Consider the following 12,436-nt stretch of genomic DNA (forward strand, 5'->3'; position numbering starts at 1 on the left):
AAAGTTAAGCACTAATAATTAAACTCAATTTATTAAAATATTTTCAGTTCAAAAATATTCTAATGTAAGTTAATAATATTTATTGGAAGCAACTAAACAAATTAATATACTTAACAAAATTTAAGATATTAAAGGTTGGTGGCAATAGGTATCTTGATAACAGTTTGAAGGTTATTTCATCAGTTCATCCGTCGGAAGTTGGTTTAAATGGAAATTTCCAGGCCATCTGATTGGCTGGAGGTCATGTGATTTACGAATGGGTGACGGATGGATGATTGTGAGTCAACATTTGCTGAAATATCGCAAAGAATTGAAAAATAATAATTTTTCCAAATTTCGGTAAATATGTAGTGTACGGATTAGCGCCAAAAAAAATCGTACAAATATAAAATAACTTTTATTATATGCTCTTTTACGTCCTCTTTTCATAACCGCCTGCGGAGATAAAAAATTCCAATTACTTTTGGAGATATCGCCATTCTTATTTTGCAATACAAGCCCTATGTAATCATTCAACAGACGCCATTTTATATTTTGCCGTGTGTGCGTGAATGCCTAAATAACAGAAATTTTTCCATTAGGTAAGGTTAGTTACATTATAAATACTTCATAATAAACGGAAATTAAAAATAATATCAATTAATTTTACTTGTATAGTTATAAGTATTTATAATGTAACTGACCTGACCTAACAAAACGGGACAAAGGTAGATTAGGTCAGGTCAGCTACAGTATAAATACTTTGAAACTGAACGGACATTAAAAATAATAACAATTAATTGTAATGGTTGTTTAGTTTTAAAGTATTTATAATGTAGCTGACCTGACCTAACAAACCGGGAAAAAGGATGAACAGTAGGAACTCACGTAATTTTCTTTTTACGTGATGTAGTCGTTCAACTACGTCACGAAAAAAAAAAATTATACTTGTAAACAAGCAACAATGGTGAACGCGGGAAGCCTACGATTCACTCATCCTTCTGGACATACCCGAATACTCACGTTGGCAAGCCTTCTTTCAACAGACGAGAGGCAAACGCCCGATCGTGCATCTTCGGTTTTTTTTTTTGTTTATTGTAAATAAATATGCAAATCATGAAAACTAATGGTCAATTAGGTTATGTTAGCTACATTATAAATACTTTAAAACATTGTAGATGGTTGATTTGGTTAGGATAGCTACATTAAAAATACTGTGAAATCATGTAAACGGTTTCCTAGCGCTGGATAGCTACATATTAAAAAGTTATTTGCTAAGCGACCATAAAAAGATTTTACAGTTTTTTTAATGTAGCTATACTTACCTAATATAACCAACCATCCACAATGTTTTAAAGTATTTTTAATTACTTCTTGCTAATTTTAAGAAAAGAAGGCTTGCCAACGTGAGTATTCGGGTATGTCCAGAAAGATGAGTGAATCGTAGGCTTCCCGCTGAACGCCGCACAGTGCACAGCATGAAAATAAAAAAATTCCATATCTCCTAAAGTATTTGGAATTTCTGATCTCCGCCGGGTTTAATGAAAAGAGGACGTTAAAGAGCACAGACTAAAGGTATTTTTGGAATTTTAAATTTTTTTTTTAACAAATATTGCCCAAATATGAAAATTAAAAAATTTGATATCTCCTAAAGTATTTGAAATTTCTTATCTCCGCAGGCGGTTATGAAAAGAGGACGTAAAAGAGCATATAATGAAAGTTATTTTATATTTGTACGATTTTTTGGCGCTAATCCGTACACTACATATTTACCCAAATTTCCTTTAATTTTTTTCATGGGCATCTACTGTAAAAGAGACCAAAAAGTTAATTAAACTTTAATTAAAACTTAATTTTAAAAGGTACTAATATAAGTAGAAATTAGACTAACCATTTACAACCTTTACTAAAGTAAGATAACCTATCTTGATCATAGAAATCTTTCCGTGCACCTGTGATTTCAATTAAGTTTTCAAACAAATAACGTGTGTTTTTCTGATCTGATACAGAAACTGGTTTCACTTCACTTTCTTCGGCGCTTTTTTTACACATATTTTTTGAAGCCTCTATTGGGTTATCATAAGAATTAACTACACATTGTTCACATTGCACCTTGTCAGAATGTTCTCCAGTATTTACTCCTACTGGCAGCAAGCCATCGTCATCATTTTTCACAGATTCCATAAGTAATAAATTCACAAATATAATTATAATAATATCAGGCCGCTTTTAATTTTTTACAAAAAATAAAATAAACATTTATCAAAAAAATATAAACAATAACACAGAGAACTCAATCACAACCAGAGATAAGTAAATGGACCAGATGGGGGGCGACTGAATGGTCTCGACCTGGCGCACAGTGGTCCCGATCAAGCAATCATGGTGCAAAAATACAAAAATTGCAATTTTTTTTTAAATTCGATAATCTCATGTTTATATCTATAAGATGCCTACGACTCGTTGGTAAAATTTGTTTTTAATTTGAGTGATTCATTTGACCGCTGTGATGTTTCAAATATTGTAGTCTACAATTAAGCGGTTCCGTTGTTCATGTGTACCACACATATACAAGTTATTTTCAGTGCGAAAAATTTTTTTTTACTAAAATGATTTTAACTACCTAAAGAGTACATAAAATTCTCTTTAAAATGGCACCCTAAGGAATGCTGAATACTAATATCTAATGGAATGAGAGAGATATAAAGATAAACAATTATTTCATCAAAACTCTAAACTTTAAGGAAGGTTTTAAAAATGATTAACGCCTATTCACGAAAAGTTATTTGTGCCAGGCAGTAGTAAATGTATGTAGGTAACAAATTCTGCCTTATTTGTCTGCATCCGGACACCCGCAGCCATAGAAATGACAGGGAAATTTCAGCGAAAATCATAGTGCTCGCACGTACCTGATGCTGAAGGATGTGTACCCTTGTCAACCTGGGGATAGAGCCGTAGCCAGGATTTTGCGACGGAAATGGATAAGGTCCATATTTGTTGTATGTAACCTGGCTTTTTAAAATAAAATATAAAAAAGTAAAGTGTAACCTTAAAATTTGAGTGTATATTGGAATCACATTAATTTAATATTAATGAATACACATGTACTTTGGAAAAATAATTATATAATTTAACTAAATATTTATAATATTAAAACAGCATATACTTGCATAGTGTTTTTTTTAATGAAATCATCAGACAAGTAATAAGTACATTAGTACACATTACTGTCCTTAATTACATTAATCACACATGCAATTTGTATAAACATATTTACAGTGACAGCCTAATATTTCATTTACGTTGTCGCGGCCTCGTCTCTCTGGTGAAAATGTGGAGACGGGGTGGATGTCGCTCGGTCGTTCGGTAGTCGTGGTGTTTGCCCGGCGCCAGCTCTTGGGCAGAACAGCTTCACACTCTGAGGCGGGAGTGGACCCTTCGGCCCAGTGCAGCTGACCGAGGACGTGCTGACAAGGAAGGTGTCCGCGGTCTCACAAGGAGTCGCTAGCGGAAGGCAGGAGAGAGGAATGCCCACGGTCTCATGACAAGTCGCTAGCGGAAAGGTTGGTAGTGGGAGAGAGGGATGCCCGCGGTCTCACGAAGAGTCGCTAGCAGAGGATTGCCCGCGGTCTCACAAAGAGTCGCTAGCAAATGGGTAGGCAGAGAGAGGTAAGATGAGAGAGAGAGAAGGAAGCATGTGGTCTCACTAGGAGTCACTAGCTGAGGAGAAGGAGAGAGAGGTATTCCAATAATTCCACTGTTACTTGTATTCGTGTTTATTCTCCCAGATTGGCTGGGAGAGAGGAGAGCTTATAATGGTATTTCTTCTCCGAGATTGGCTGGGAGAGGAGAGCTGTCTAGGCCGCCGTTTCCTCATATGCTCGGCCGGGAGCGTGTGACAGCGAGACCAGGAACTCTTACGTTCCCATAACTCGCTATGTGGTTGCCAATATAAATAGTGCGACCCCGTCACTTTATTCGAATCATTGGAAACGACGGCGGGGCGCAAAGTGTGCGATTTTAAGATTAAAGGTGGCTCACGGGCCAGAAAGAAGTAAAATAGCTGTCGCATGTTGCTTGGCTCTATTTTTAATAGTGTAGAAGTCAGGCGGGGGGAGGTCACACTTTCCCCTCAGTTAGTTGGCTAACTGACGCATGAAAGTGTCGTGATGTCTGTATTTAGAGGCGTAAGGAGTGTGCGCAAAAATGGCCTAATTAATCTCGTTGTGTGAGTGTAGTGTATAGCTCCAAGGCCGCACATACCCAGCTGACCAAGCAGGCATATCATCGTGTAGGTATAGTCCGGTGAGTGAAAGAACGCATATTATTAGTAACACTGCGATGATGGCTGTAGATTTAATTTTTAAAAAAGACTCGGGGAAAACAACTATCAAGGAATAGTGGAGGAGGTGGGGGAAGTAGGGGAAGGAAAGAGTTGGTAATTATAAGGAATTAAAAGTAGTTGTGACGCAATTAATTAGAGCCCCGTTGGGCCAAAAATTTCTTTGACGCAGTATAATTAGAGCCCCGCTGGGCCAAAAATTTCTTAGACGCAATTTGATGAGGGCCCCGCTGGGCCAAAAGGGGTGTCCTGGGAATGTCAATCATGGAGCTGTCTAGGCTTGCTAGGCTTGTTAGCCCGCACAATTTATACATGTTTCTTCTACAATCATTTGTGTTAGAATTTTAAATATTCCTATCCCTTTGGATCATTTGCATTTACAATATTATTTACAAGCCTACAAAACATACCTAAAATACACAACTAACAATCTTCATAAATATTTACAATAATAACATATCTAACATAACTATTATACATTGTCTCTTTATATTTACAACTGCCATCTGGCGACGTATGGTGGCACTACCAGGGCCATGGCTGAAATATTGTGCCGCGGACAGGACTGTGACCCGGGTTATTGTTTAAATAAAGAGGAAGTACGACGTCAACGTGCCATAACACTTCACACATTGACTGTTTTCAACAGAACAGGATAACGTATAGACATCATTGATAAGCCAGTTAATCTCTCTGACATAATATTCCTTAATAGGCCAGTCAACAAGAGGCAAAGTAAGCACTTTTTACCAGCAGACCTGATAACTTAATATATGGGTAATTCGAGGATGCTGAATCGAATGTTGCTAATTTTTTTGAAATCGGACGTGAAGTTTTTGGAGAAAAGGGTTAAAAATTTGTTTGACTCAGTTTTTCTCTGAATATAGGCGTGACGTCGTCCGACCGAAGGCCACCCTAAAGCCCGACCTGCAACCGCCAGTATTCAACCCCGCTAACGGAACGCGCCCCTAGCCATGGCCCACCCGAGTCAGGCGAGCCACCAGCAACCAAAGTAGAACCCGGCTCCACCAAAATAAACAGACCGTCATTTCAATCAACCACGTTATAAAAACAAACACTGATTATTAAACAGTATTACGTATTAATTTAAAGTCGGTTGACGAAAGTGCGACGTAGGAGTGCCCGGGCACTCACGTGTGTAATACTTCGATACGTGTGTGAGTGTTCCCCTGGCGGCCTTCTGCCTGTATTAGTCAATGAAACCATATGACATAATTATTCATCCCTCGTGTTACGTTATTACCTCCACCAGAGCAATCCGGCAAAAGACGAACAGTCGCTGGTGTGACGTAAAATTTAAATGAAATAATTCCTAAACATAATAACATTAATTTGTAAAAGGGACAAATGACCTTGATTCAGCTTTAATATTTAATGTAAGAATTTAACGCCTTTAAATTATATTATTAACATATCATATCAAAAACGAACGTAATGAGGTCAACCCTGGCGCGACGGCCACCGAGCCTCGGCCGGACGCCATGACATGACGCCAGTACAGCTCGACTCGTGGACCGGGGCGGACGCACGTCCCACGGAGAGACATCATCCTTTGTCCACACCGAGTTCACTTCTGGTAAATATAGTCACTTCTTAAAACCTCTTTTTTAATAACCTCTCCGTGCGTACCCGGTCCAACTTTCGGTCCAGGACTTCATCCGGCCGCATAACTTGGTCTGCGGGGTAGGTTCAGCATACGGTACGGGCCGCCTCCCGAAGAACAGAACTTTGGTTAATATCAGTCGCTCCGGCACTAACACCACCCCGAAAGGGAACTTTGAGCGAATTTAGCTGCGGTCCGCGCTCTACGACCGTGGACGTGAGCACTGCCTCGATACGTAGATTTACGGGATTGGCCACCTCCAATCACCCTCACCCCTCGTTGAGTAACCAGGCTCAGAAACGCTTGTGCCACGCTAACACGAATATTTAGTGACTTTGTAACGCACCCTCGTGCAACATTTCTTTTGTAAACGTGTGCAACGCAACTCCACGTAACATTCATAGACTTGTGCAACGCACCCTCGTGTAACATTTCTTTGTAAACTTGTGCCACGTTTTTATTGAGTAACTTTCAAACTCGTTATTGTGTAATTGTGTAGTTTTTGTATTTTTGTGACGTCACCTGTTGTACGACGTGGCGTGTAACCAACGGCGTTACACCAAGGCCACAGTCGCCTGAATAAATGACGCACGTCATTTATTGTCTCATTTCAGCGTATGATTATTTCACCCTACGATTCCCAACCTCCGCCGAGTAGGGAATCACTTAAACCCACGCAACATCGCCGACGGTCCTAGTGGGCCACGCAGGGCAATCGACCCCACGACCCACCTACCGATTAGCACCAGAGCTAGTCTGGCGCCCATCCGGACACATTACAGTCACAGCAGCCACTCCCGCTAGGAACCGCACCGGGACTCGAGCCCGAGACCTCGGACGACGGCATTTGGCGCCCGCTGCGTGGGGAGAAAATAGAAAAATCAAGATTTTCTCCACATAAAATTACAAGAACTCTCACGAAAACACGAAAAATTTGAGCCATTGTTAAGTCATAGTTTTTTTTTTTCCGGCCACGCCAAGCCACAGCACGGACATGGGACGGCCATTTTGCACAGGCAAAGGTAATTAGGGTCAGACAGGCCGGCGCGACGAAGCAAGCGGACAAAGGGGCTTCAACCCCCCCGCGCTCAGCACTCCAGCGCCAACCGCGACGCAGAAGCCTACGTCACAGCCCGACCCGCCTCTCCGCAGCGGCCATCATCAGCCTCCGCTTTGTGCGAGGGTCCGGGCGCCCTCGCCCGTTGCCTCGCACGCTCATCCGTACCCCCTCCCCAACTCGGACAGTTTTCGACCTCCGTTTTGTGCGGCTGTCCGGGCGCTCTCAGCTGTCGCTGCGCACAACGATCGGCGCACCATCTCCGCCGCGGCCATTCTCGGCCTCCGTTTTGTGCGGCTATCCGGGCACCTGCCCAGCCGGCGAGCGCTACCCCGCGCGCAGACCTGCCCCGCGCACACAGAGCCACAAGCGAGAAGCACAGACCAACACCGCTAAACACGCACCATAACTGGAGCAACATGCAAACCCGGAACTCCGACGTTGTGTGCGCCCAGTGCTTACTGCCTAGGGGAACGGACCTGCTGACGGGGTCGAGACCATGGTACATGACCTGCATATGCACCCCCCACAGTAACGACCCACACGACCACTCATGGGTACAGCCGTGGGACGGACAGTTCCCGGGGAAGAACCACGCACAATCCGTAAAGATGGAAACAGAAACTAACACCACCGTGGTGAGCACTCGCCCGACCACCTGCACGACGTGTACCCACGCCACACAGGGGGAACGCCATGCGCAACAGCCAACACCACTCACCGACCCAAACCTTGTTACGTACAACCGCCCCCAAGGTTATCAGGGCAAGTTCACACTACCCGAATTCGGTGGCCTCACTCATGAGGACTCACGAAACTTCGTGGAAAACTGTGAAGTGCGATTTACCCGGGCAGGTATACCCGTAGACGAGTGGTCGGGACAGGCCAGCGGACAGCTGCGAGGCACAGCAAACGAATAGTGGGACATATGGGGACAGTTCGGCATGCCGTGGACAGAGTTCGCCGGCGCACTAACCCGCCGATTCGACACTGAACAGGCATTGGTCGACTGCACCTCACAGTTCTATGGCGAGCGACAGAAGGACGGCGAAACGGCCGAAAAATTCGTAGCACAAAAACTACATCTATTCGCACGCGTCAACCCGCACGCTCGACCCACGACAGCGCTACCCACCGTTACAGCGTTACTCCACACCGGCCTCCAGCCATTCATGCATTGTTGTCACCCAGAGTCGGTAGAGGAATATGTGCAACAAGCAGCAGCCATCGAGCAGAACTTGCACGACCTCTGGCAACGGGGCACACCGGGCACGAGTCGGGGACGCCTCAGTCAGACATCACAACAGGGGGGAACTGATAACCAGCCACCGACCCGACGACGAGCCATCGAAAACACACCCCAAACCAAAGCCACACCCACCAGGTCGACAACACAGGACGTCCCGGGGCTACCACTCTGCCAGCGAGGTTGCCCAGATGGTACACACCACTGGCACAAGGACTGCCCATTACCACCTCCTCGCGCGAGCAAACTGCCGGGAAATGCCAGCCCGCGGGCGGAACATTAGAAACACCGCCCCCGGTTGCCACGGGAGGGGAAAGACACCCCCAACTGTACCAACTGACCCGCCCGCGGGACAGCCTCCTGCGCATCCCCGTGGAGGTTGACGGGCGAGCCGCGGCTGCTCTAGTCGACCCAGGGGCGAGTCACGTATTCGTAGCCCCCCACCTGGTACCGCCCGGGAAACTTCAACCGCAACAGACGGAATTGCAATTAGCCACGAATACCCGGCCAGGCCTAACCGTAGGGCGAGCAACACTCCAGGTTAGCATAAGAGGCTATATCACCACCGTGACGGCCCTCGCAGTCAAGGACCTCCGCGAGGAGATAGTCCTGGGGCAGCCCTGTCTAGCGGAGCAGGATGCCGTAATCGAGACCAAGGCCACTCGGGTACATATCGGCACACAAGAGCAGCTGGTAGTCTATGCCGTCGGGTCACTACCCGCGAAGGCTAGCGAGGCCGTAACACTCCACCAGATACGTCACGACCTCCCACTCGAGTACCGCGCAGCAGTAGACCGAGTACTAGCAGAGTGACAGGAGATATTCACGGTGTCTGACCCACTCAGACGAACTACGGTCACCGTGCACCACATACCGACCACCCACAACAAACCGGTGTACGAGCCCTCCAGAGGATACGGTATCCGGGAGCAACGTGCCATCAGGGAACAGGTCGCGGAGATGCTTCGGGATGGTGTTATTGAACCGTCGAATAGTCGCTACAACGCCTGCATCGTACTCGCGCCGAAGAAGGACGGGTCACTGCGGTTCTGCGTGGATTTCCGGCCACTGAACACAGTCACGGTTAGCGCCCCGCCACCCCAGATCAGCGTAGAGAACGCAGTAGCAGGATTAGGACGAGCAACGGTGTTCAGTACCCTCGATCTTAAGTCAGGGTACTGGCAGGTTCCCATTTGGACCGAGGACCGCGAGAAGACCGCGTTCACCATCCCCGACGGCCGCAAATTCCAATTTCGAGCAGTGCCATTCGGACTGAAGTGCGCCCCCGCGACGTTCCAGGGGATGATGACGCAAGTACTAGAGGGCTATGTCGATCGCTTCGCACTGGCTTACCTCGACGACGTAATCGTATTCTCGGAGACCTGGGAGGAACACATCCTGCACCTTACACTAGTCCTAGAACGCCTCGCTACCCATCACTTGACCGTCGCGCACCACAAGTGCCACATCGGGACACAGGAGGTCGAGTTTCTGGGGCATGTCGTGAGCTCCGCGGGTAACCGGCCGCAAGCGAGCCACCTCGCGAAGATCGCCAAAGCCGAGGTACCACGAACGCGGAAACAGCTGCAACGCTTCATCGGCCTGATCAACTGGCTCCGGTGCTACGTCCCTAACTTCTCGAGGACAATAGCCCCCCTGATGGACCGCCTGTCACCCCAGTCACGGTACCGATGGAACAACCACGCCCAGTGCGCATTCGAAGAGGTTAAACTCGCCTTCACCCAGTGTCACACACTCACGCGGGTAAACCCAGAACGTCGCCTCTACTTGCAGACCGACGCGAGTAACCTCGGGGTGGGCGCGGTACTATACCACGTAGGCCCGGACGGCAAACGTGAGGTCACAGACTACGCTAGCGCAAAGCTCGGCTCGGCGGAGCGCCGATATCACAGTAACGAGCAGGAGTGCCTAGCCGTAGTCTGGGCCATGAAAAAGTACCGGCCACACCTCGAGGGAAAGAATTTCACACTTAGGACGGATAACCGATGCCTGACGTGGCTGCACACAATGCTGGGCAGGAAGGGCAAACTGATTCGGTGGGCCTTGTTTCTCCAATCGTTTGATTTTGAGGTAGAGCATGTCCCCGGCACCGAAAATCAGCTGCCCGACCTGTTTTTACGAGAACCCGACCAGAACACCGAACTGCGGGACGACGACGACTGGGACGCCATGCTACCACCAGTCACACCGAACCCACGCGAACACGGCGACACGACGTGTAGCCGCCTCATTGGCGCAGCCCATGACGAGGAGGGACCGCCCAACACTGCTGCCGACTTGTATCGAAGCGTATGCCAGGCCCAGGAGACGTCACCCGACGCCGACCTCCGGCGTCGACAGATCCCCGCGGCCGTGCACGTTACCTGGCGCGTGCAGGACGGCATAGTAATGACACGGACCCCAGGCAACCACGGCGACTGGCGGACGTACATCCCCACAGAGGCGCGAGAGGCCACATTACGATTCCATCACGACCACGACCTCGCCGGGCATCCCGGGACAGACCAAACCCGCCGCGAAGTGGGCCGACACTACCACTGGCCAGGCCTGACCCACGACGTCCGTGAATACGTACGCGAGTGTGAGGTCTGTCAGAGATGAAAGGCACGTCGACGGGACGGGGAGGAACAACAACGGCCTAGGGAGCCCACTACCGCCTTCCAGACCATTGCGCTGGACGTGATGGGCCTCTACCCCCGCACACCCCGCGGGAAACGCTTCCTGCTTGTCGTGACAGACTTGTTCACGCGGTGGACCGAGGCGTACCCGTGCAGCAACATCAGGGCCACCACTCTCCTTCACATCCTGACCAACGAGTTTCTGTCACGTTGGGGCTACCCCCAGTCCATATTAACAGACAACGCCAGCCAGTTCCTGGGCCGTCAGTGGAAGACCTGGTGCACCGACCACGAGGTCGAACACCACATGACGCCAGCCTACCACCCAAGGGCAAACCCCACAGAACGACGGAACCAGGAACTGAAGGCGCAACTGCGCATACGACTGGGAGCGGACCACACCCAGTGGGATATCCACGTGCCAGACGCCCTGTTCTGCGTCCGGAGATGCACCAACACCGCCACCGGCCACACACCGGCAGAGATGGTGCAGGGGCACAACCTGCCACTGCCAGGGGAATGGACCACACACGGACCACCCCACCCGGCGGAAGACACAGCCGACCGCGATCAGCGACGCACCATCGAACACGGCGAGGCTCGGCAACGTCAGAGACGATACGCCCAGGAGATAACACCCACAACCGAAAACACCCCGCCCGCGGTGCGGGTAGGCGACCAAGTTTTTTTTGCGTGCAACCCCTCTCCAACGCGCCCCGCAACTATTGCGCTGGACTTGAACCAAGGTGGAGCGGTCTCCACCTCATACGCCGACGGCTCGGGAGGACCACTTTCCTTATATGAACTAGCGGAAGACGGGACAGAAAGGTGCACCGCGACGATCTGCGGCTGGCCCACTTACCCGGGGAGAACCCCCCCGACGAGGAAGCAACACCCGTGCCGAACAACGAGGGCGAGCCTGAGGGGGACACGCCCACCGAGACCACCCCGGCACGAAGACCAATTGGTCAGAGCCAACCACAGACGCTCGTGTACGAAGACACGACAGCCACACCGGCACCAGAGGTAGCCGACGAGCCCAGCGGGACACCTACCCTCGAAGATGAGCCCCGAGGACCCCTCATCGAGTGGCCTCCCGACACTGACGAACCCACGACCACACAGAGCCCGCCAGAGGACGACGTCGAGTCACTCTCGATCACCGAGATCTCGGACCCTCTCACCACCCCGACAGAAGACGGCGACGCAAATACCATCCCCGTGGTTACGGAACCAGACGACGTGGCCACCGACCTGGGACCGCCTGGCATCCCAGAGCGGGAGAGACGCCCGTACCACTCTACGCCGCGCTCAGCCCCGGACGATCTACGGCCAGACACCACCACGTCCCCCCCTGAGCCCCCGGGCCCGGGAGACGCCCCAGGGGACCTCCCCCGGAGGACCCGCCGACTACCCAGGTACCTGGACGACTACGTACGGGGGAAGGCACCACAGGCCCTCACCAACGTCCCACCACCCGGACTCCCGACGCGGGACCACCCAGGTCCAGAGCGCGGGCCCTACCAGCTGCCGGACCACCTCGGACACT

The 12,436-nt window shown here is 49.3% G+C and overlaps 1 protein-coding gene across 4 annotated transcripts in view; it reads right to left on the minus strand.

Annotated features, from left to right (window-relative positions):
* LOC134531567 (telomerase Cajal body protein 1) overlaps positions 1 to 2,294 on the minus strand; it is a 67,723-nt gene extending 65,429 nt beyond the window's left edge. The window contains exon 1 of one of the 4 annotated variants that reach the window (XM_063367276.1): positions 1,871 to 2,294. In XM_063367276.1, coding sequence (XP_063223346.1) covers positions 1,871 to 2,163 — 293 coding nt within the window. In that variant the 5' untranslated portion in view covers positions 2,164 to 2,294. The remainder of the gene's footprint in view (positions 1 to 1,870) is intronic. The other 3 variants (XM_063367274.1, XM_063367275.1, XM_063367277.1) reach the window with 3 other exon arrangements.
* Positions 2,295 to 12,436: the final 10,142 nt, after the last annotated feature.

The sequence above is a fragment of the Bacillus rossius genome, chromosome 5, assembly GCF_032445375.1.
Source record: "Bacillus rossius redtenbacheri isolate Brsri chromosome 5, Brsri_v3, whole genome shotgun sequence".
Taxonomy (NCBI): domain Eukaryota; kingdom Metazoa; phylum Arthropoda; class Insecta; order Phasmatodea; family Bacillidae; genus Bacillus; species Bacillus rossius.